This window comes from Brassica napus, chromosome C6, assembly GCF_020379485.1.
Source record: "Brassica napus cultivar Da-Ae chromosome C6, Da-Ae, whole genome shotgun sequence".
In the NCBI taxonomy this organism is placed as follows: Eukaryota; Viridiplantae; Streptophyta; class Magnoliopsida; order Brassicales; family Brassicaceae; genus Brassica; species Brassica napus.
The window spans coordinates 17,891,205-17,917,424 of NC_063449.1; the positions used below are offsets into that span (position 1 = coordinate 17,891,205).

The 26,220-nt window shown below is 40.5% G+C and overlaps 2 protein-coding genes and 2 pseudogenes across 2 annotated transcripts; all 4 read left to right on the forward strand.

The window, feature by feature from the left end:
* Window positions 1-1,311: 1,311 nt before the first annotated feature.
* LOC106350510 (putative disease resistance RPP13-like protein 1) lies at window positions 1,312-4,021 on the forward strand. Its single transcript, XM_013790386.3, has 2 exons — window positions 1,312-2,160; window positions 2,270-4,021. Exons 1-2 carry the CDS (start codon window positions 1,312-1,314, stop codon window positions 4,019-4,021), a joined length of 2,601 nt encoding a protein of 866 aa, XP_013645840.3.
* A 251-nt stretch (window positions 4,022-4,272) lies between these two features.
* On the forward strand, window positions 4,273-5,552 carry LOC125588385 (annotated as a pseudogene).
* A 38-nt stretch (window positions 5,553-5,590) lies between these two features.
* LOC125588386 lies at window positions 5,591-8,369 on the forward strand. The gene is made up of 4 exons (XM_048759703.1): window positions 5,591-6,479; window positions 6,684-7,703; window positions 7,790-7,827; window positions 8,241-8,369. Exons 1-4 carry the CDS (start codon window positions 5,591-5,593, stop codon window positions 8,367-8,369), a joined length of 2,076 nt encoding a protein of 691 aa, XP_048615660.1.
* A 9,695-nt stretch (window positions 8,370-18,064) lies between these two features.
* Window positions 18,065-21,067, forward strand: LOC106350508 (annotated as a pseudogene).
* The last annotated feature ends 5,153 nt before the right edge of the window (window positions 21,068-26,220 follow it).

Here is a 26,220-nt window from a genome sequence, read left to right on the forward strand (position 1 = left end):
ACAAAGAAATATGTGATGTAGAGATTAATAATATATTTAATTAATAACCTAAATATGTAAGAAAATATACTTTGGATAATAACTACGGTGTAACAAATTCTTTATTAATTTTGCATTTGTTTACCATCCCATACATATTTTAGATAGTAAGAAAATAAATTGTAAGTTTTACTCATTTCTAATTCAATTTCTATTTATATTCTTATAACATAGAAGTAATATATTGTAATATATATATTAAATACAATATTATTTGAATAAACCCGGGCGTAGCCCGGGCAAAGTATCTAGTCTTGTTAAAACAAAAATTTAAGCTATTTACCAAAAAAAGTTTCAGTTAACCTTTTTATAATTTATATTCATTTTAAAAAATTTAAAATATATAATATACGAAAAAGCTAAATTTTAATTATTTAATAAATTAATTAATTTTAATAATATAAATAAAAAAGATTCACAATAGTAATCAAATCTCTATTATTTTTAATCATTAATTTTCATAAATATTTAGTCATATTAGGTGATTCCGTAAGTTTTATTTAAGAAAAGAAAGAAGAATACTTTTATAAATTACTAATTACTTTTTATGGTAGTTTAAAAAAATAAAATATATATTTAGATGGAGCAACATATTTCTCTAAAAAAGGTAAGAGTCATTCTAGTGATGACATGACGACACTCAAATATTGTAATGTTTCTCTTTTAATATAAAAAATAAAACAAATAAAATTATCAAATAATTTTTTTTTAACAAATAAAGACAACCACGCAATTACATCATCTAAAAATAGCATTTAATAACAATAAAATAATATTCTACAGGACGTGGCCTTAGTTATTAGATATATATATATATATATATATATATAGTTTGAAAGTTGAACAAAACGAACTTACATATACACACGTTAACCGGTCAAATATTATGTATTTAGAAAGAAAAACAAATTTGGCTCGTCAAATTGGCCCCTCTTGTTTTTTTTCTCTTTCTTCAAAAGTCAATGAAGTGCACCTCACCAGAATAATATGCATTATTAAAAACTATATATCTTGTTTTTTTCTCTTTCTTTAAAAGTCAATGAAGTGCACCTCACCAGAATAATATGGATTATTAAAAACTAATGATATTAAATATATATATATGCATTATTAATAAATGTTGTAATGAAGTTCGGCAGATCAGAAAGACAGAAAAAAATAATCCAGCTTCTTTTTCGTTCCTGTGTTTTGAGGAACATCAATATTCAGTTTATTTTCTTTTCTTTTCCTGTGTGTTTTAAGGCGCATCACAACACCTGAAGACCTGAAGGGATGTTGGTCGAAGGGATAATTCTCTCAGCTTTCTTACAAGCTCTGTTCAAAGCTCTGTTCAAGTCGGTCATGTCATCCATTTTCGATGAATTCTTCAGGGTCCGAGAAGGGAAGGAGATGAAGGTGATACTTGGGGAGCTGGAAACCAAACTTTTGACTATATGTGCATGGCTTAGTTATGCCCATGAGGAACAAATTACGAACCAGGCAGTGGAAGATTGGGTCAACAAGCTGAAAGATGCCGTTTACCATGCAGAAGATGTTCTCGATGATATTTATACAGAAGCTTCGCTCGGCAAAGAAACAATCAGCTTGAAAATTTTGCTAGATAAGCTTACGAGTGTCAAGATGAAGCTCGACTCTCTAGCCTCAGAGATTGAAGTGTTCTCGCAACTGCCCACAACGCCAACACACACAAAAAGATTGACTACATCTCTAATAGGAGAACAACGACCAATTGGTAGACAAACAGAAAAGGCGGAAATCTTGAAATTGTTGACAAACGATGACAATAGCAAAATAGAAGTGCTAGCCATTGTGGGCATTGGAGGGGTTGGCAAGACCACACTTGCACAGCTCCTGTACGATGAGGATCATTTTCCATTAAAAGCCTGGATTCATGTGTCAGAGAAGATTGATGTTTTTAGCCTTACCAAGAGAATTTTTGAGGCAGTCACTCGAGGCACATTTCCTTTTGAAGACCTAAATCAACTCCACCTTAAACTGGAAGAAAGATTGAAAAAGAAAAAGTTTCTGCTCGTTCTTGATGATATGTGGAGTGAATCTTTCGAGGACTGGAATCTGCTATGTCAACCCTTTGCAACTGCTGCTAAGGAGAGCCGAATTATTGTAACAACAAGAAGTCACCATGTCGCGACAAAAGTGGGTGCTAGCAAGAAACACACACACACTTCAGCCTCTACCATTTGGAGAATGCTGGAGTATTTTTAGAGAACAGGCACTTGGTCCTCAGGAGCATGATCTAAATCGAGAACTGGGAGAGCTTGCAGAACAAGTAGTGGGCAAGTGCCAAGGCCTGCCTTTGGCTGCGAAAGTATTTGGCGGTTTGTTACGGTCTAGCCGAGAAGGTGAATATTGGAGGGGGATCCTAAACAGTAAGATCTGGACTCTTCCAACTGGTTCAATCAACATACTCCCTGTTTTACAGGTCAGCTATCATTACCTCCCCCTTCCCTTGAAAAGATGTTTTGCCTACTGCTCCATATTTCCAAAAGGGTACGTCTTCGAAAAGGAAAGGGTAGTTCTTTTGTGGATGTCGGAGGGACTCTTGCATAAGGATGAAGGAAACACAGAGAGGATGGAAGCGGTTGGAGATGAATACTTTTCAGAACTAGTTTCAAGGTCTCTTTTCCAACGAGACATTATTGCTACATCAAAGTTTACTATGCATGATCTTATCAACGAGTTGGCTCAATTTGCAGCGGGAGAGTTCTGCTTCAAGTACGAGAATCAAATTCAAGGAATGTCAGGAAAAACCAGGCACTTATCCTATTTACGTGACCAATATAGTGGTGAGGCTATGAAGTTTGAGGTACTGCACGGGGTAAAGTCTCTGCGAACTTTTCTTCCTTTGAGCCTTAAAGATTCTTCTCAAACCTGCTGCTTAAATAATATGGTCAGAGATAAGTTGCTTCGGGGTCTTACCTGCCTGCGTGTATTGTCTTTGTCCCATTATAAATTCACCCTGCTGCCCTCAGATATTTTCAAGAGAATGAGGCACATCCGGTACTTAGACCTCTCTAGAACTTATCTCAAGACTCTTCCAACATCGGTTGGTTTCCTGTACAATCTCCAGACTCTTCTACTGTCTTACTGTCCCAATCTGATCCAACTGGAAGAAACAATCTGCAATCTTATCAGCCTGACGTATATTGATCTGACAGCAACGAAGTTGAACCAGATGCCAAAAAGCTTTGGTAAACTGACGAGGCTCCAGACACTTACAACTTTCGTTGTTAGTGATGGCAAAGGGGCGGCCATTTCGGCACTTAAAGATCTTACAAAGCTTCGCGGAAAACTTGCAATCCTCGAGCTGCATAGAGTTAAGGGAATTAGCGATGCAGAAGAAGCAGACTTGGAGGGCAAGACCCATCTGAAAGAGATAAACTTTACTTGGAGAACATCAGATCCTGTCATGGGCATTATATCAGGGACGCGTAATGAAGATGCCCTCTTTGACATGTTACGCCCACATAATAAGATAGAGAAACTCACCGTAGACAAATATTATGGAAATAGTTTCCCGCGGTGGATGAGTGACCCTTCATTCTCTAGCATCGTATATTTAAGTCTCAGTGAATGTCAAAGGTGTACGTCTTTGCCATCTCTTGGTCGACTAGCAGGTCTCAAAGAGCTCCACATTTCAAACATGAGGGATCTGGTAAGAATAGGTCCAGAGTTTTACACAAGCAATCCTAAATCGCAGGGTCAAGATCAGCAGCCGTTTTGGTCCCTTGAGATGTTGACGTTTGAAGACATGCCAAACTGGGCAGAGTGGGCAGATGTAGAGGTCTACGGAGGAACGCTGTTCCCTATGCTCCAGAAACTTTTCATAGTAAGTTGTCCAAAACTGACCAGTGCTCCACCGGGCCTTTTCCCTTGTCTACTCTCTCTTCATACTTGTAAGAGCGAAAGTATAGTTGTTCAGCTGGATGCCCCCAAGTACCCAAGGCTTCAACAACTAAACTAGCCTCCACTCTCTTCACTTGCTGCACTTCCTTCATCCTGGGTACTTAACTAAACTCGAAAAGCTCTAAATCTGATGCTTCTTCCGCTAGCCTACACCACCACCACATTCGAAATTATCTCACTTTTATTTGTAATAAAGAGAATTTGAGTTTTGTACTTACATTTCTCCTCTGTTGCCATTGATTTCTTTCTTCCATCAGCAGAGATTCTGAAATTCTTCATTTAAATCTTCTGTATGCTTTTCAGATCTGAAATTGTATTTCACTATTGCGATACTTGCCAGTTCCATTCCATCACACCACAACTCCGAAATCCAATCGTGACAAAGAAAATATCAATCTTTTATCCGATAATACTAAAAGTTTAGGGACTAATTTTGGTATTAATGAATTATTATTGTTCTCAAGTGACCTAGTTTCGCATGAACTGTTTCACTCATCGCCAGTGTCTTTGTTCTGTTCCATCATCATTTACCACCCAAGAGGAGGAGCTGTAGGAAGAAGATTGTCAAGCCCTAACAATGGTTTTGGTCTTGCATCCATACTCAACCAGACTCCATTCCTTATCCAATCCACTTCTCATTTCTCCTCTTCGTCCGGCGCCGCTGGCCGTGGCCGTGGCCGTGGTTCCGGATTCCCCGCCGCTGGAAAGGGACAGTTCGGTATCAATAGTGAACCGGAAATTGCTAAAGTGCCGGTGGCTCGCGGACGTGGCTCGTCGGAATCGCAATCCCCCGGAGGTTATGGTCACGACCGTGGCCGTCCGATCCAATCTGATCTGAATCCTCCTCCGTTTACCGCCTTTGTCAGACCAGATTCCACTAGCCTTGGACGTGGAAGAGGTTCCCTTGGATCAGATCCAGTTTCACCTTTCTCTCCTGCGCCTCCTCGCCATCCATCGCAGATGCAGCAACCGCGTTTTCAACCGCCTCCCAGTGATGACTCTCGACGTCCCCAATTGAGCAGGGAAGAGCAACTGCAGCAACCAGCAGAGTCTAAGAACGTATCCAATGCTTTAGGAAGTGGAGAAGGACCTTTTGTGGAAGCCGCTCCACCGCAACAACAAGAAAACCGCGACATTCGCCGCCCTCAGCCGCCACCGCAGCGGCAGAGGCGAGTTCAACCGCCCAAGGATGAAACTCCTCGGCCCCAACTGAGTCCGGAGGAAGCTGGAAGAAGAGCTAGGAGCCAGCTTTCCCACGGTGAAGCTGAGGGAAGCGGTGGTGTAAGGGGAAGAGGAAGAGGGAGAGGCAGGGGAAGAGGGGGTGAAGCGTGGAGAGATGATAAGAAAGAAGAGGAAGCTGACAAGAGGCTTTGAGTGTTTTCCTTGGAGATAATACTGATGGAGAGAAGTTTGCTATGAAGATGGGACCTGAGATTATGAACCAGTTAGCTGAAGGTTATGAGAGTATCTGTGAAAGGGCTTTGCCTTCTACTGCTCATGATACCTTGGTTGATGCTTATGACACTAAACGCTTAATTATTACTCTATTGACAACAAAAGGATTCAAATCGATGTATAGAGGACTTTAACTCCAAATGAACTCTCTGATGCTCTTAAAGCAGAGGAAATGTTCTGGAAACAGAAGAGTAGAGTGTTTTGGCTGAGAGAGGGAGATAAAAATACTAAATTCTTCCATGCCCTAACGAAGCAAAGGAGAGCAAGGAACAAAATCACGCAGTTACTGGATGCAAATGGTAACATAGTTGAGGACGAGGAAGGCCTGGTAGCCATTGCTACTAGCTATTTTCGGCAAATCTTTGAGTCTTCTATTCCAGAAGATATTGAAGAGGCGCTGTCTGAAGTTCCGACGACGGTTACGGGATCAATGAATGACAACCTCACAGCTCCTGTTTCTGATTGGGAAGTCAAACTAGCTCTTTTTGCCATGCATCCAGACAAGGCACCGGGACCAGATGGGATGACTGCACTTTTTTATCAAAAGTTTTGGGATATAGTCAAGGAGGATTTAACTCTTATGGTTAATAAATTCCTTTTTGATGGGACTGTGACTAATGGATTGAATGATACAAATATATGTCTTATCCCAAAGACAACTAAGCCAAATGATATGGCTCAATTCAGACCCATAAGCCTATGTAATGTCAGCTACAAGATCATATCTAAAGTCTTATGCCAGAGACTAAAGAAAGTCTTGCCAGGATTGATATCAGAAACCCAGTCAGCCTTTGTTGCGGGAAGACAGATCTCAGATAATATCATGATTGCTCAAGAGATGTTTCATGCCCTGCGAACTAAACCGAGTGGACGTAATAAGAGGATGGCCATCAAGACAGACATGAGTAAAGCATATGATAGGATGGAATGGTCGTTTATTGAAACTGTGATGCGAAAGATGGGATTCTCGGAAACATGGATTACATGGATCATGAGGTGCATTACGTCGGTGAAATATAAAGTTCTTATGAATGGGCAGCCAAGAGGACATATTGTTCCAGGTAGAGGCCTGCGTCAGGGAGATCCTTTGTCTCCTTTCATTTTTATTCTGTGCACGGAAGCGCTCGTTAGCCTTCTCAATCATGCAGAGAACCAAGGGAAGATAACGGGGATGCGTGTCACACGCGCATGTCCTTCAGTATCCCACCTTCTCTTTGCTGATGATAGCCTTTTCTTCTGTAAGGCGGAGCCCCGTGAATGTGAAGAAGTAATGAAAGTAGTCAGGACATATGGTAGAGCATCTGGCCAATGTATCAATTTCGACAAATCTTCCTTACTCTTTGGTAAGAGGATTAATGCAGCTACTAGGCAAGAGATCAAAGATGTACTTGGAATACATAATGATGGTGGGATGGGAAAGTACTTGGGAATCCCAGAGGATATTAGTGGCTCCAAATGTAAACTCTTTGCATTTTTAAAGGACAATCTGATGCACAGAGTTAATGGATGGACAGGTAGATGCCTCTCAAAAGGGGGGAAGGAGGTAATGATCAAATCCATCTTACTCGCTCTTCCGACATACGTTATGTCAACATTTCTGCTCCCATTGGAGATTTGTGAGAACCTCGCTAGTGCCATTGCACAATTTTGGTGGAGCTCAAATCCACCAAAAAGAGGAATACATTGGGCGAAATGGGAAAAGGTTTGTCTACCAAAAGAAGAGGGCGGGATTGGTTTCCGTTTAATCCATGAATTTAATCTAGCACTATTGGCAAAGCAATTATGGAGATTGACTCAGTACCCTGATTCACTGGTTGCCCGAGTTTTGAGAGGCAGGTACTATAGGATGACCTCGCCATTACGAGCAGTCTCTGCAAGTAACCCATCATATGTGTGGACAAGCATTTACGCTGCAAGAAAGCTTTTGCTTCTCGGGATCAGACAGAAGATTCATTCTGGTTATGAGATCAAGGTGTGGGAGGACCAATGGATCCCAACGATACCTGCTAGACCAGCTACACCTGTAGCACCTGTAATGCATCCGAATATGAGAGTTAGTGACCTCATTAACCAAGAATTGAAGGAATGGGATGTAGGGCTACTAGAGAATTATGTCCACCCCGATGACATACCACTCATTCGTAGTATGGCTATAAGTTCTACCCATCGCCGTGATACCTTCTGCTGGAACTACACGAAGAATGGCCAATACACTGTTAAATCTGGATACTGGGTTGCTCGAAATCTGATGAAGCCAGAAGAGGAAAAGGAAATACTGGAACCAAGTATTACTAAACTCCAAGCCTTTGCTTGGAAGTTGAAAGCGCCAAGAAAGATGTGCCATCTTATATGGCAATTGATAACGGGTCAGGTGGCAGTAACGAGGAATCTCGCAAGGCGGAATATGAGGTGCGATAATTATTGCCCAAGGTGTGGAGAACTAGAGGAATCTGTAACACATGCAATATTTGAATGCCCTCCGGCTCTCCAAGTGTGGTCCTTATCAGCAACTCCTACGAGCCCAGGTATATTCCCAGTGGCAAGCATCTACACAAACATGGACTACCTATTCTGGAGGAAGAATGAAATCTTAGCGCCAGACCAAGACAGGGATCCTTATCCCTGGCTAATATGGTATATTTGGAAGGCTCGTAATGACAAACTTTTTAGGGGAATAGATAGAGACCCCTTGGAAATAGTTCGATATGCAGAAAGTGAATGTCAAGCCTGGTTCAATGCAAACGAGATGATATCGCCAGTAGTTCAGGCCATCAGCAATGAGGAAAACCAATTCTTAAGCTTGGGTAATATTTGTCTACTAGATGGATCTTGGACAGCTTCAGATCGCTTTAGTGGATGTGGATGGGTCTGGATGGATAGCGGGGAGAACACACAACTTATGGGAACACGGAATTTCATTCGATGTGAATCAGCTTTGCATTCGGAGGTAGAAGCACTGCGTTGGGCGATGGAGAATATGCTTCAACACTCGCCATGCCAGAGCTTTGGAACAGACTGCAAGGAGCTGATTTCAATGATAAAGGAACCTCATGTGTGGCCAAGCTTTGCGACAGAACTGGAGAAGATAGAAACGCTGCAGATTTGCTTCCCGGACTTCAAAATAACCTATGTGCCACGAGTGCGCAATCTGTTTGCTGATTTTTTGGCTAAGACTGCTAGGACCTTTCGTAGAGAGTTACTTTTCATTGGTTGTTCTATTCCGGTCTGGTTACCCAGACCACTTCAAGCTTGAGTAATAGAATGGCCGTTCGACGTCAAAAAAAAAAAAACTCCATATTATGGAAAAAAAATCAATTTCTTTATCACTTCTCTCCTCTCACTGCCCTTTTATCATTGTACTTCCATGTATAACTCTCAATTAGTTTATTATATCTTATTCTACCTTATAAATACATTAATTTCTCCAATTAAATTAACCAACTATAATTCATCTACCACCAGAGCCCACATATTAACCTTAACCAGTGAGATTTTACTTGGTCCACATGCTTTTATCTCCCATCGTGAAAGCTCATCTTCCTCATCCTCCATTGATGATTTTGAAGCTTGAAGAAGAGGTGATTCTTGTATGTTTTCGATGATTGTTTTTCTAGAATATCATTTAAATGTTTTTTACATCATGGGTAACATTAAAAAGTAAGAATTGATGAAAATATTGAGAGATAAAAACGATTTTGAAAACTGTGTTTATGGATTTTGGGTATATTTTATATTTGTTTTCGATGATTTTTTTCTGGAATATTAAATGTTTTTATATCATGGGTAACGTTATAAAAGTAAGAATTAATGAAAATATTGAGAGATAAAAAACGATTTTAAAAACTGTGTTTATGAATTTCAGGTATATTTTATATCCGTTTTTGGTGAAAGTTTTATTATCGGTTAGTGTAAAAAAAAGATTCAATGCAAATTTTAAAATATTAAAAAGGATTTTAAAAATTGTGTTTATGGGTTTAGGATATAATTTATGTCTTTTTGGGTGATTTTTTGTGTGTAATTTCATTTCGATGAATTATACATTATGAATAATGTAAAATCCGAACAAAAACGTCCTAAATTTTTGATTAATAAGTGCAAGGATAATTTATGGGTATTACTAAGAGAACTACCGTAGAACCTCTACAAATTAATAATGTTGGAACTTTGAAATTTTATTAATTTATCAAGATATTAATTTACAAAAGTTTTCTTATTTAGATTTATTATTTTAAGATATATTTATTCTAAGATAATAAAAATATTTGATTTTAGTATATAGTCATTAATTGTTATTTTTGAAATTTGACATTTATATTAATTTTATTATTTGGTGTATATAATATATATTGCATAGAACTTAAACGTGGTTAATTTTGTATATAATATTACCAGTATTATTATGTATAGTACTAAAACGGATTAATTTTAGTAAGAGAAGACTGTACGGTGTGGAATTAATTTTAAAATTCTTAATAATACTAATTGTAATGATAATTCCATTTTATTTGAGGAAAACTTCAATAAAAAATAAAGCTGAAATAAAATATATCTGAAATAAAATGAAATAATTGGATCACTAGGATTACTAGATTTATTGTGTGTAATTCAGACTACTAAGATTACTGGGTTTATTATGTGTAATTTGGATTACTGGGATTACTGGGTTTTATTGTGTGTAGTTTGAAACCCCTATATATTGCAAGTAGTACGTATATTTAGGATATAGAACCCATATATTATCTATTAGTAGACTATGTATATAGTACATAAAACTATTAAAACTATTTAGATGATTATTTATTATAGTTTTAGGAAAATTTATCATTTTCTCAAAATGATTCATTAACTTTCATGGTTGTTGTGTGAATCGTAAAGCTATAGTAAGAAAAATCTACAAAAATATTTATTTTTGGTAAACTGTTTATGTAATTATATTTTATAATGACATTCATTGTATAAAATCATTGGTTTTACTACAAAATATATCATTTGTAAAATCTGCCAAAATATTACTATGTCTAAGGTTGTATTACTACTACCTTGAAGATTACCAAAAATTACTAATAGTAATTAAAATTTTGTTAATAAAATCAATCAAATAAAAATAGAAAGCTTTTATATATTCCATAAAACTATAAAAATATCAGATTATAGTAGTTAAAGAATAAAAATATTATTCTAAATAAATATTTAAAACTTAAAAAAAAAAAACTCTGAAATTTCTTCAAAACCCTTAATACCTACAATTTTTTTTTAAAGATTTACTCGAATCTCAAAATTTTTTAAGCCTTTGCTTTATTCTTTTTTTCGCCCTGTCGATCTTGATCACTTGTTATGTAAATGTTGTTTGTGTTACATTCCTGATTACCATAGGAGATTATCCTCAAAGGAAGTCACGAGCTCTCCACGAATAAATATAAGTATGTTACTTTGGTTTTCCAAACATCACAACAAAAATAAAATCAATAATATTTTTTCTCACTTTTATACAAAACATCAGTGTACCTAATTGATATAAAACATCAAGAAGCTTCCAACGCTTCTCTGGTCCAGGACAAGGATCCATCGAAGATAAAATATAATGCCCCAAGAAGCTCCCATCCCTTCTTTATCATTCAAACAACACTTTTTGAGTTGCAAACTCTCAAGAGCCGGACAAGACCTTATCAACTTCTCTGGTCCAGTACAAGGATCCACCTTTCTACAAGACGAGATTCTCAGCAGGTCTTTTTTTTCTTGATCAACCTCAGCAGGTCTGTGGTCACAACATTTCTCAATGGCTGAGGTCCTTCTCCCTGAGAAGAAGCTGTCTTTTCTTCTGAGGTCCTTTATCAGTCTTCCAAGTATCTGACACGAAGGTTATAAATAACAGACGGTTAATTTAAATAGCTAAGCTGTATAAGGTCTGCAACACCTTCCAAAATATCTGGGTTTGCTGGAACAAGCTCTTCAGTAAACACTTTCACAGCCTTTGATAGCAACAAAACCACACTAGTCAAAAGGCAGAAACCCTTCAAATCATATGGAAAGTCCAACATTACAAAAAAACTTACATTTGAAGTAGACAACATAACAAGCGACGTTTCAGCGGAAGTAGACTGTATCTTCCCCAGTTCCCACCGCCCATTTGCAACCCGACACCAAACTCAAAGTTTCTGAAATACAATACAAAAACAGTAACCACAAGTTCCCAAAACACACAAAGTATTATATCTCATTCTTTTGATAGAAGAAACTAAGCACAAGTAGGACACGCAAGCTATCTACCAAGAAAAACATATTCCATCCATTAAGCCTCTTCATCTCTACATACAATCTACGAAAGTCCGTCTTTTCTGATCACAAAAATTTAAAATCTCACAGCTCAAGTCACCACTAAGAGACTCATTCCTAATCTCTCATCCTAACTATTATTCAACCTCTGATAAATCTCTCATCAATGATGTTTCCCTGAGTGAACGTGAACCAAAACACAAAAAGATTGACACTTGTTGTCTGAAAAACATTATCTAGAGATTGTTCTTTGTTGTGTTCCCAAATGTAAAGACACCAAGCAGTCAATATGATTCAAAGTCCTTGTTTTAAGTAGACAAAAGATAGTTACCCTGTGCCGACAGGAACGTCGATACCGACGGTTAAAGCTCTCTCAGAGAAGTTACGGTCGTTGAGGGAAGGAGCTCGGCAGCTGAAGTAACCAGGAGAGTAGATGGGTTCGTGTGAGTGTGCTGCGAGTCCATCGTGGCAATGGTACACCCTCCCGTCCGGTCCTACCCAGGACGTGTCCCCACCTTATCTCCACAGTGGTCGCTTCCAACTTACAACTTACAAATCAACCTCCGGGATGGGGTTTACATGATAACCCTTCAAAGGCGCAGTCACTCTGATCAAAGATCCTACCTTTGCCTTCGCTTCGATCTCCTCTTCCGAAAGATCAGACTTTGCGTTCACCGAATCAGCTGATTTTGTAGCTACGACGCATCGAGCCGTCATCGTGGAAGCTCTTCTTGAGCTGGTGCGTTTGATTCGAGAGTTGGATGTGAGAGATATTGGGACAAAACGCTGTTGGTTAGGTAAAGATACAGGTTGAACCAAATGGAGTTTGGGTCGGTCGGATATTTAAGGTTGGATCTTTGTAATTAAGCTATTTTATGAAGGGTTATATTGTCTTTGACCGCATTTCTCATTTAAAGAAAAATCAAAAAGAAAATATATTATATTATGGGGAGAAAGAAGAATGTTTCAATGAGAGAGGTATATCGAGTTAAAGTCCATGTATAGAAGTTCATTTGTACGTACTTCATCGAAAATTTATTGTAACACTGATACATTAATGAATGATAATAAATTATATTTTGGGACTACTAGTGTAAACATAGTTTGTGTCGGATTAAAGATATTTATATTTCGTGCTAACTCAGACGAGCATTGAGCTTAATAGTAGCTCTGATCAGGGGTGTATGTTTGAAAAATCGAAAGTAAAAATCTGTTTTGGTCGGGTATAAATAATAATTGCAGGGACTGGTTTGCAATAATCGGTAAACAGAAACGGGAACGTTTAAGAAAATCTCATTTTTCCGAATTAGCATTACGCGCCAGTGTCAGTCGTGTAGGATAGCATCATCACCCAAATGAGAGGAGAGGTATAGGAAGATGTTGGTTTTAGTAGCAACGGTCGACTAAGAAAAGAAGAGTTTGAAAAGCAACTTGGTGATAAAGCAAACTACAGCTAAGGAGACAGCTCACGTGACTATCCTTGCAGGACCACACTTTCTATATTTGTTCCAACACCGAAGGAGCATGAGTCGTTTGTCTTGTATCAAACAAGGGCCCTGTTTGATACAGATAGTACAAGGGCAAATAAGAGAATTCGTGGAAGCTGTCAAGGGAACTAGGTTTTGGTCTGAGCTGTTATAAGTAGCAGAAGGATGCAAGATAGGAGGTAACACTTCGAATAGAAACGAGTGGAGGCAGCAAGAAAGTAAAGAGCTTTTATTTCTGTGTAAGCTGAGTGAGAGTTCTTGTATACATCAGAGTAAAGAAAGAAAACAGAGAGAAAGACTTTGTAAGAATCTTTTGATTCGTGTTTTCTTTGTAACTCTTGTAACTCTGGAGTCTAGTGGATTCCGGGACAAAAGATCCCGGCCAGACGTAGTGACCTTAGTTAACAGGCACGAACTGGATAAACGTTGCTGTGTGCTCCTTTTGTGTTCTTGTTAAGTCATGCTTCTTCAAGCTTGACTTACTGTCTTTCTCATCTGTCCGAGAGTGTGCTTGTCTGAACGTTCTCTGAGCTCCATCTTGGTTTGTTTGTGATTGAAGCAGGAGAAAAGGAGTTGCCTTTTGGTTCACGTAATCACTACAAAGTGGTATCAGAGCCCACGGTTGTGCTTACCTCGTGGTGTTAAGCAGTCATACTGACTCTTGAACCATGACGACGTCTACAAGAGTGGACCTTGAGAAGTTTGATGGACACGGCGACTACACACTATGGAAGAACAAGCTGCTGGCGCATCTGGATCTTATAGGTTTGAGCAAAGTCTTTGAAGAAAAGGAGAGCTCAAAAGGAAAAAGTTCAGATCTGGATGAAGCTGAAGGTGACAGCAAAGAAGCTAAGGAAAAGGAAGAATCTTTGGCTGAAAAACGGAAGAAGGCAAGAGGCACCATCGTCCTCAGTGTCACTGATAGAGTTTTGAGGAAGATCAGGAAGGAAGAGACTGCTGCAGGGATGATCAAAGCCTTGTATAAACTCTATCTAGCTAAAGCCTTACCAAACCGCATCTACCTCAAACAGAGACTCTACAGCTACAGGATGTCAGAAAGCCTATCCACTGAAGCGAATATAGATGACTTTCTGCATCTCATAGCTGATCTTGAAGATGCAGATGTGATGGTGTCTGACGAGGATCAAGCAATCCTTTTACTAATGTCTCTACCTCGACAGTTTGACCAACTAAGAGATACATTGAAGTATGGTTCAAGCCGAACAACACCGACTCTAGATGAAGTTATTGCTGCTATTTACTCAAAGGACTTGGAGTTTGGAACCAGCTCAAAGAGTTCCAAAAGTCAAAGCCAAGGAGAAGGTCTGTATGTCAGGGACAAAGGAGAGCAAAGAGGAAGAGGTGAACGCAGAGAAAGATCCTCAAAGCAGAACAAAGCTCGGTCCAAATCTAAGAACAAGAAGGTCTGTTGGAACTGTGGAGAGGAAGGTCACTTCAAGAATACCTGTCCAACCAAGAACAAACCGTTCAACAAGAACAAGGACCAAGCCACCACAAGCAGAAATCAAGGAGAGGCAACAATGGTACAGCGAAATCATACTGATGTTGTTGGGCTGTATGTAACAGAAGCTCTATACTCTAAAGATGTAAGTCTTGAAGATGTATGGATCATGGACACTGGTTGCAGCTACCATATGTCTCATAAAAGAGAATGGTTTGAGACTCTGAGTGAAGATGCTGGAGGCTCGGTAAGGATGGGAAACAAAACTACATCAAAGGTCCAAGGAATCGGAAACATCAGGATTAGAAATGAAGATGGCTCCTCAGTACTGCTTACTAGAGTGAGGTACATTCCGGATATGGACACAAACTTGTTATCTATGGGTACTCTAGAAGAACAAGGATGCAGTTTTGAATCAAATAATGGTACACTGCTGGTGAAACAGAAAGGCATCACTCTACTGACAGGAAAGAGATATGAGAAGCTCTACATTCTACAAGGAAAGTCAGAGAGAGGTCAACTACTTGCAGTGTAGAAGATATCAGACAATACAACACTGTGGCATAGGCGTTTGGGTCACATGAGCCAGAGAAACATGGAGATCTTGGTAAAGAAAGGCATCCTAGACAGGAAGAAGATATCTACACTTGAGATGTGTGAAGATTGCATATATGGCAAAGCAAAACATGTAAGCTTTGATCTGGCCACTCATGATACAAAAGACAGATTGGACTATATTCACTCTGATTTATGGGGAGCTCCATCTGTTCCTTTGTCTCTAGGAAAATGTCAGTATTTCATCTCCTTCATAGATGATTACTCAAGGAAGACATGGGTCTATTTTCACAAACGTAAAGATGAGGCATTTGAAACTTTTGTGGAGTGGAACATCATGGTGGAGACTCAGATTGAAAGGAAGGTGAAGGTTCTGCGCACTGACAACGGGTTAGAGTTTTGCAACCATCAGTTTGATGATTACTGTAAGAGCAAAGGAATTGTCAGACATCGAACCTGTGCTTACACGCCGCAACAAAACGGTGTCGCTGAGCGCATGAATCGAACCATCATGGAGAAGGTAAGAAGCATGTTAAGTGACTCAGGCTTGCCAAAGATGTTCTGGGCTGAGGCCACACAGACGGCAGTTAATCTGATCAACAAGACTCCCTCATCTGTTCTGAAGTCTGAGATTCCAGACAAGAGATGGAATGGTAAGCAACCAGCATACAGTTATCTGAAGAGGTTTGGCTGCTTGGCTTTTGTACATTCAGATGAAGGGAAGCTCGTACCAAGAGCTAAGAAAGGAGTGCTGTTAGGTTATCCAACCGGAGTAAAAGGGTACAAGGTGTGGTTGATCAACGAGAAGAAATGTGTAATCAGTAGGAACGTTCAGTTTCAAGAGAATGCTGTTTACAAGGACATCATACTGAAGAATAAAGAAGTAATGACAGAGGAATCATCAAGAACATTGTTGGATCTAGACTTGGAAGAAGAAGGAGATTTAAGTTTGGGTGGAGATCTCTCGGAAGAAACTGTATCACAGAGAGATCAATCACCTGTTCGGGTTGTGCCTCAAGAAGTTGAAGAAGACACATCAGGAGAAAGCTCACTTGAATCACCTAAGAGTTATCACTTGGCACGTGATAGGGAGAGAAGGCCAATAAGGGCGCCAAGACATTATGATATTGAAGGATATCTGAGTGAGGAAACCAGTGACGAGGAAGAAGAAGACTTCTTTGCTAAAGCTTTAGTTACTACAGTGGATGGAGACAAGCTGGAAGCCTCATGTTACTTGGAAGCTCGTCAAGATGATGATTGGGAACTCTTGAAAGGAGGTATGAATGAAGAGATGGATTCCTTGGTCAAGAATCACACCTGGACCATCGTCAAGAGACCAAAAGGTCAGAGATTGATCGGTTGCAAATGGATTTACAAGCGTAAGCCTGGAATTCCTGGAGTAGAAAGACCAAGGCACAAGTCAAGACTTGTTGCTAAGGGATATTCCCAAAGAGAAGGGATTGATTACACCAAAATTTTTGCACCAGTAGTTAAACATGTGTCTATAAGGATCTTGTTGGCTACTGTTGTTGAAGAGGACTTTGAGCTTGAACAACTGGATGTAAGACAGCATTTCTCCATGGAGAACTTAATGAGAAGATCTACATGGAAGTGCCAGAAGGTTTTGAGGACCAGTTTGAGGAAGATGAAGTGTGTTTGCTGAATAAGTCTTTGTATGGACTGAAACAGTCCCCAAGGAAATGGAACGAGAAGTTTGATAGCTACATTCAGGAGATTGGGTTTCAGAAGAGTCCATATGAAAAATGTGCTTACACAAAGATGCTTGGAGATGGCTCAATGATATACTTGCTCATTTATGTCGATGACATGTTGGTAGCAGCAAGGGATACAGCTGTAATCACTGAGCTGAAGCAACAGCTGAGTGTCAAGTTTGACATGAAGGACCTCGGACCAGCTAAGAGGATCCTTGGTATGGAGATCACTCGAGATAGAGCTAAGAGGATCCTTGGTATGGAGATCACTCGAGATAGAGCTAAAGGCGTTTTATATCTGTCTCAAGAAGGCTATCTCGGTAAAGTACTAGAGCTGTACAAGATGGAACATGCAAAGCATGTTGTTACTCCACTGGGAGCTCATCTGAACATGCGCAAGGCAACAGAAGCAGAGTTGAAGGAAAACGAAGAATATATGAAGACTGTTCCATACTGTAATGCTGTTGGAAGTATCATGTATTCCATGATAGGAACCAGGCCAGACTTGGCTTATCCAGTAGGAGTCATCAGCCGGTTTATGAGTAATCCCATCAAGGAACATTGGCTAGGAGTCAAATGGGTTCTAAGGTACATCAAGGGAACTCTAAAGACAAAGCTATGTTACAGAAGGGGTTCTGAATTTGTTGTTAAGGGTTACTGTGACTCGGATCATGCTGGTGATCGAGACAGGAGACGATCTACAAGTGGAATGGTGTTCACATTGGGTGGTAATACTATCTGTTGGAGATCATCATTGCAAAAGGTAGTGGCTCTATCAACCACTGAAGCTGAATACATAGCGTTGAATGAAGCTGGAAAGGAAGCAATCTGGTTAAAAGGTTTGATGAAGAGTTTTGGATATGAGCAGAAAAGCATTGAGATATTTTGTGATTCTTCAAGTGCTATGGCTCTATCCAAGAACAGCGTGTTTCATGAGAAAACGAAACATGTTGCTATCAAGTACCACAAGATCAGAGAAATTACTGCTGCTGGAATTGTGGATGTGGTAAAGATATCAACTCTGAGTAATCCGGCTGATATCTTCACCAAGATCTTACCCGTTAGTAAGTTCAAAGCTGCTTTGGATTTACTGCGTGTCAAGGCTGAGTAATTGGACTCAGGCACCGGGATCGGAATCCAGAAACTAGACTAAACTCATGACTGCTAAACACCTCAGGTATCATCGTTGTTAACTCTTATGTCTGACCTCTTGCTACTAGGTGGAGATTTGTTGGTTTTAGTAGCAACGGTCGACTAAGAAAGAAGAGTTTGAAAAGCAACTTGGTGATAAAGCAAACTACAGCTAAGGAGACAGCTCACGTGACTATTCTTGCAGGACCACACTTTCTATATTTGTTCCAACACCGAAGGAGCATGAGTCGTTTGTCTTGTATCAAACAAGGGCCCTGTTTGATACAGATAGTACAAGGGTAAATAAGAGAATTCGTGGAAGCTGTCAAGGGAACTAGGTTTTGGTCTGAGCTGTTATAAGTAGCAGAAGGATGCAAGATAGGAGGTAACACTTAGAAGAGAAACGAGTGGAGGCAGCAAGAAAGTAAAGAGCTTTTATTTCTGTGTAAGCTGAGTGAGAGTTCTTGTATACATCAGAGTAAAGAAAGAAAACAGAGAGAAAGACTTTGTAAGAATCTTTTGATTCGTGTTTTCTTTGTAACTCTTGTAACTCTGGAGTCTAGTGGATTCCGGGACAAAAGATCCCGGCCAGACATAGTGACCTTAGTTAACAGGCACGAACTGGATAAACGTTGCTGTGTGCTCCTTTTGTGTTCTTGTTAAGTCATGCTTCTTCAAGCTTGACTTACTGTCTTTCTCATCTGTCCGAGATTGTGCTTGTCTGAACGTTCTCTAAGCTCCATCTTGGTTTGTTTGTGATTGAAGCAGGAGAAAAGGAGTTGCCTTTTGGTTCACGTAATCACTACAGAAGAAGATTGTCAAACCTTAAGAAAGGCTTTAGCCTTTCATCCATACTCAACCAGACTCCATTTCTCATCCAACCCACTTCTCGTTTCTCCTCCGCTGGCCGTGGCCGTGGACGCGGTTCCGGATTCCCCGCCGCTGGAAAGGGACAGTTCGGTATCAATAGTGAACCGGAAATTGCTAAAGAGACGGTTGCTCACGGAGGTGGCTCGTCGGAATCGCAATCCCCCGGAGGTTATGGTCGTCCGATCCAATCTGATCTGAATCCTCCTCCGTTTACCGCCTTTGTCAGATCCAGTTTCACCTTTCGCTCCTGAGCCTTCTCGCCATCCATCGCAGCAGTCACAGCCGCGTTTTCAATAAAGGAAGCAACTTCGCAACCACCAGAGTCTAAAAACATTTCAAATGCTTTAGGAAATGGAGCAGGACAACCTTTTGTGGAAGCTGCTCCACCGCAACTTGAAGAAAACTGCCACATTCGCCGCTCTCAGCCGCCACCGCAGCCCAAGCATGAAACTCCCCGGCCCCAATTGAGTCCGGAGGAAGCTGGAAGAAGATCTAGGAGCCAGCTTTCCCACGGCGAAGCTGAGGGAAGCGGTGGTGTAAGGGGAAGAGGCAGGGGAAGCGTGGAGAGATGATAAGAAAGAAGAGGAAGAGGCTTTGAGTGGAGAGAAGTTTGCTAAGAAGATGGGACCTGAGATTATGAATCAGTTAGCTCTAAGGTTATGAGAGTATCTGCGAAAGGGCTTTGCCTTCTACTGCTCTTGATGCCTTGGTTGATGCTTATGACACTAATCTCATGGTTAAGTTTCTCTCTTTTTTTTTTGCTTCTCTAATATGATTATCTTGAAAAATTTATGCATAGAACGTTGTTTTAGGAATAGTGAGTAAAGAATATGATTATGTCTCTCTCTCTCTCTTGTAGATTGAGTGTGAGCCAGAATATTTGATGCCTGACTTTGGATCGAATCCTGACATTGATGAGAAGCCACCAATGCCTCTTCGTAATTGCCTTGAGAAGGTGAAGCCGTTCATTGTGGCTTTAGAAGGAATCAAGGATCTGTAAGAATGGGAGGTATAAAATGTTCGATCTTTGACTCTTTTGTGTCCATGCAAAATATTGTTCTTATTTCAATTTGTGTCTCTTTTGTGACCTCTTGCTGTTCTCGCTTTTGTTTTGCAGGAAGCAATTGATGAAGCGATGAAGGAAGCACCCCTTATGAAAGACATTGTTGATCACTACAGTGGTCCTGATCGAGTAACTGCCAAGACACAGAACGAGGAGCTCGATAGAATTGCTACAACAGTTCCTCAAAGTGCACCAGATTCTGTGAAACGATTTGCAGATCGTGTTGCTCTTAGTCTTAAGGTTTGATTTATGTAACCAACCCCTCAAGATCTTTCATCTAACATCACTCTCTTTCATCAGATATATCTTAAGAGGTATTGACGTTTCTCTCTTAATCATGGGCAATGCAGAGTAATCTTGGATGGGGATATGACAAGAAGTACCAGTTCATGGACAAGCTCGTTTTAGAAGCTTCACAGAGCTACAAATAGCATTTCAAACCCTTTTTTAAAAAAAGCTTCATTGCCGCCTTGAGATTAGATCGAATTCTTGATGGTACCACTTCTACATAACAAAGACTCAAGAATTGGAGGTTTAGCATTTTTCTTCCATACCTTTTCAGGGTTTCCGTAATAACGGCAAATATTCTTTGTTACATTGTATCTCAAAGAGACTATGCGTTGTCCTTTTTTTCTGTAATGGGTTTCAAGGTTTAAGCATGTCCTTGGATCTGCTTCTTGACTCTTTTAGCGTTCCTGTGCCTAATGCATGCGTTAAAAACCTAACACTCTTGACAGAAAACGAGCACGTATGATCGATAGCTGCAACTAATAATCTAAAATGTCAATCTCTCCAGTCTTAACAGGAGACAAGCGTTGCTTGTTCCGACTTCTACTTCCACATATTGTTTTATGGTTGCCGGATATAGTATTAGCAATTAGCTTATAAATATTTTGGATGATATTGTCAACGTCTCAAAGAGAGTTATTCAACTTTCTACAGTTGTGAGCTGGTCTCCTTGACCTGAAAGAGATAACGGTTACATTCACTAACAGCATTGAAATTTCTTCTGCAATTTCTTGTATTGTTTAAAAATAAAGACCATGAGTGTTTCGTAAGCTTACATACTCATAAAGTCAACGAATATTGAGTTACATATATGTGTTTATATAAAAGGACATTTAATTATGTTTGTATCACTACTATCCAACAAAAGACAAAATTTTCAAGAATCGTTCCGTGACTGAGTGTTTTTGCTTAGTTATGTTATGCTGTTTCCTCGGCCGCAAGAAGAAAAAGCCTTCGTCGTCGTCGTCTTCTCAGTCGCCGGGAGATGTGAAAAAGGGTAAGACGGGAAAGAAGGATGGAGGACTTCGTGTGATGTCGTCAGGTACAAAGACTACCACAAGCAGGGCATTTAGCCGCGGCAAAGGCTGTCTTTGTGGTGACGGTGGCGGTTGTGGAGGTTGCGGCGGTTGTGGCGGTTAAAGTGATTCGTTGTTGTGGTGACGGTGGCGGTTGTGGTGGTTAAAGTGATTCGTTGTTGTGTATATATATATATTGTAATGGTTTATTGTTCGTGTCATCGTAATGTTTGTTTACGTACGCAAGGTTTTTGTGTTACGTGTGATCATCTCTTGTTAGACCTGTAAAACAAATCATGTGAATTTTAAAATTTCAAATGTTAATTAACTCTCTTTTTCCTTATTAGCCGATTGTAAACGTTCACTATATCAAACATTTCATCAATATTTTGTGAATAACATGCACGAAATTATAGAAATTTACTTACAATCAAAGACTGTTATTTTTTTATATAACAAGGATATAACATGTTACATAAAATTCGTTTTAAGGGAATTTTTTCTATACGACAAGAAGTTATTAGTGAAACTTCTATTATTGTATGTATATATACATACTAAAAAGCCACGTATACTTTATTTTGCCAAAAATATAAATTTCATATAAATATGAGAAAGATATATGTACAAAATGAAACCCATATGAGAAGAAGACTTCATATTCTGTTCTGCCCAAATGCTGTAGAAAGTGTTGGAATTGTGTGAGCTCATGTCTAACTTTATATTATCCGATTAATATGATATTGTCTATTTTGGGCCTAATTAGCTGGCCCGCATGAATTTACTTTTGGGCTTCTTCCCAAAAGGTCTCGTACTAATTAGAGTTGGACATCTCTTTATATATTAGACACTCCTTGTCTAATTCTCCAATGTGGGACTTAGTTTGATATCTTATATTCTCCCCCTCAAACTAAGAACCATATTCATCTTGTGTCCCACAACTGAGTTTCAGGATCTTTTGACTTGATCTCTGCCATATACCTCCCATTCCTAACTCGATGGGTCATGTTCATATTCGAAGGGTATTTTGGTTTTTTTGCAGATTTCTCGTCAACCTGGCTCTGATACCAATTGTTTGAATTATGTGAGCCCATGTCCAACTATATATTATCCGATTAGTATGATATTGTCCACTTTGGACCTAATTGGCTGGTCCGTATAGATTTACTTTTGGATTTTTTCCCAAAAAGTCTCGTACTAATTAGAGTTGGACATCTCTTTATATATTAGACACTCCTTGTCTATTTCTCCAGTGTGAGACTTAGTTTTGATATCTCACGGATAGATGCATGAGCAACAACTCTTTTGAGAATCAATGGGGTAGTGGAGTCTTTGAGCGATAACCATTCAATAAAAGATGTCTAATGAAGCATGAGTGTGTAACGACCCGATTATCGGTCCAGTCATTTCGGCCCAGCAAAGCCAAGTAGGTTTGCAGGAAGGCCTTGGTGAGTCACATATATAAACCATTATTACCATTATTTTAATCTCCAAAACCCTAAGCCTTGTGACCTTGTAGAATCTGAGCCGTCGTCGAGATCTGAGACCGTGCCGCCGCAACCACCATCGACCGAAAGTAGATCCGTCGTCGAACCGCCGCAAAACACCGAAGGTATAGCAGAACCACCTTTTCCGATTTGAGTTTTGTGTAGGCGATTAGTAAATCGATCATAACTCATTCACCGTTTGTAATTTCGTGATTCTAAGACCACCATCGTGTTCGTGACGCCGAGACGAGTCCGGAGCCGGATGATCAGCCTCAGAACCACCGCGACGCGTCGTCAAGCGCGGCTTTTCTCCCGCGTCGTTCCGCGCGTGTGGCACACGCGCCGCCGCCGTCCTCCACACGTTACGCGCGTGGATCTCACGCGCCACCAGCACCCGCCGTTGTCCGTTGCCGCCGTTGATTCCGGTAAGCCGCCATCCTTTTTCCGCCGCCGGTGACTCGGCCGGCGACTCGGCAACTCGACCGAGTTGACTCGGCGAGTCAACTCGGATCCGGTCAACCGGTTGGGTTAATCGATTTCGGTTCGGTTTAGGTTAACCGGTTATTTATTAAATCGATTTCTGGTTTAAATTAATTAAATTGGTTAAATTAAACTGGTAGTTAAAATTGATTTAAATTCGGTTATGGAAAACCGATTTGGTTCAATTCTTTTTCAATTTGGTCAAGGGTTGACCGGCTTGGGTCAGAGTTGACCGGATTGACCTTTGACCAGCGGGTTGACTTTTGACCAGATCGCCGGTTATCCGTTTTTAACCGTTCGAAGGGCGTTCTGACTCGATTTTTCGCCCTGATTTCAGATTTGGAGTCTGTTTGAGCAGTTGGAGTTCATAGCTATTACTTTTCCACGTTGCTAAGGTGAGGGTCTTTTCTCGAGCTTCTCTTACACGGCTTAGTACCACGAATAAGTATAATTTATTTCTAATGTGTTTCCGTTTCCGTGAAATTGAGTCTGTCATTGCTTGTTTAGTTTTTAGGTTCTTTGCTTAAACTGGAACTAGGATTATAGATGGTTCAACAATACTTGTTCATTAATAATTGATAATATATATATATATATATATAGTATATTGATGTGATTTGGATGAAAGCCTACCATGGGTGTATCGGTTGGAGACAGTACATTGGGTGTGGTGTTTGCCGCGGCACAACGTAGTCGACCTGTTGTGCCAAGGCGTGGAGGTCGATAAATCGTCTACGAGCGTGTGTTACCGAGCACATATTCGGTGGTGTTTTTGGCCTGTTAGTGGGCAGTTTGTTTGATCTCTGGGTACTTTAGGTACCGTGTTTGCAACGTGTTAGGTTTAAATTATATTTATTCGGAGTATTCTGTCCGGGTCCATTGACTTCGGGTTTAGTATCCCATACCTCACTGAGTGACTCCTTTGTTACTCACCCCCTCATTTACCCCCTTGCAGGTGAGGCTGATGAGTAGGAGATTGATCGGACAGCTGGTGCTTTTAGGCGTTTTCCTTTATTTTATTTCTCGGACTTATATCTATTATTTTGACGATTATTTCAGTTATTTCGACTATGGGATTTATGAATTTATTTCGTTATTTATATGAAAGTCGACTTTCAGACCTTTTTACGGATTTAAGATATAAGTTGTTGATTAGCAGCACGCCGGTCTCGAGTGTTGATGAGACGGGTGTTACAATTTGGTATCAGAGCGGGGTTGTGTCTCGGCCCTGTCCCGGGACGCCGGTTAGGGGACCTGATTTTTGTAAAGATTTTTAAAGTTTTCAACGGTTTTCAAAACTTAGAAACACCTTTCTGTTCGGTTATTTTTCAGCAATCGTTAATGTTCTGATTTAACAGAAATTAATTGTTTCGTCCATTCTTTTTCCAGATGCCGCCAAAAAGAAGAACTAAGCGTACTTGCACCGTCAGGGTCAGAGCTGATGCTCGTGAAGTTGTGGATGATCAGCGTGCTACAGGAGGTGTTCAGGCAGAGGGTGTGCAGCCTGCAGCCCCACCATTTGATCAGGCTGCACTCATGCAGATGGTTCAGCAGGCAGCTACCCAGGCTGCCCAGGCTGCTATTCAGCAGGTTACGCATGAAGCTGCTCATGTAGCTGCACAAGAAGCCGCCCGTGTAGCAGCACAAGAGGTTGCCCGTCAGTTGGCTGCTGGTCAGCTGATTCCACCGCAGCAGATTCCACCGCAGCAGATTCCACCTCAGGTTTCTGTGCAGGGGGTTCAAGGACAGCAGCTTCCTCAGGGTTTACAACAACCACCACTACCACCACCTCCACCCTTACCGGTTTACCGTGTTTATGATGAGAAGTTTTACAGACTTACGACTCAGATGCGGAACATGGATATGGAGCATTTTGGGGGAACAGTGGATGCTACAGTTGCATATGATTGGAAGCTTGGTCTGCAACGGAAATTGGAGATTATTGAGTGTCCACCAGAGGTTTCACTTAGGTTGGCTATGCAGTACCTGAGTGGAGATGCACTTGTGTGCTGGGAGGGAGTACGATTGGGCCATCGTGGGCCTGATCCGCTTACCTTTGCAAATTTTATTCGAGAGTTTGATAGGAAGTACTTTCCAAAGAAGCTATGGATAAGAAGAAGAGTGACTTCGAGCATGTGAGCCAGGGTGGCATGACAATCAGGGAGTATGAAGTTGAGTTCAACCGACTTCGCAGGTTTGCAAGAGCCGGTATTACTGAGGAAGACCTGATTAGGAAGTTTTTGGGTGGGATGCGAGTCAAAATTCGCAATAGATGTCGTGTTGTCGCTTACCACAGATTGGGGGATTTGGTGGAGAAAGCTGCTGAGCAGGAAGCAGGTTTGGCAGAGGAGCAGAAACTCGCCAAATCATCTCAGACTAAGTCTGGAAAGACTGATGAGTCTCAGAGGAGGACCAGGGACCAGTCGGAAGCACCGTATTGTGCTCGATGTCGTCGTCATCACAGCGGAGAATGTCTCAAGTGTTTTACTTGCGGAAGGTGGGGACATTTGTCAACGCATTGTCGGGTGAAACCAGCGGATGCGACTTTGGCCAGTCAGATTGCAGCACCTACAGCGGCAATCAGGATTTGCTACAATTGTTATGAGCCCGGTCATATTTCCAGAGATTACCCAAAGAAGGGGCAACCAACGCTCCCACCAGCTAAGCGTCAAGCTGTCGCTCCCCGTGTGTATGCCCTAGGAGAGGCCAATGGAGCTGAGCCGACAGCCGGTATGTATCTATGCCACACAAATTTCTTTTGAATGCTATTGTAGTTGTGATTACTATGTATAGTTAAAAAAATTATGTGTAGGATTGGTTTCTGTTGGAGGTGAGGTATCTCACACTCTTTTCGATACCGGAGCTTCTCACAGCTTCGTGAGTTCACGACTAGTCAAGTCTTGGCCTTTTCAGGGTGTCTTTGAGCCAAAGACCAAGCAGATCTGGACAGCCGACACCGAGAGAATTGGAGCCACTGG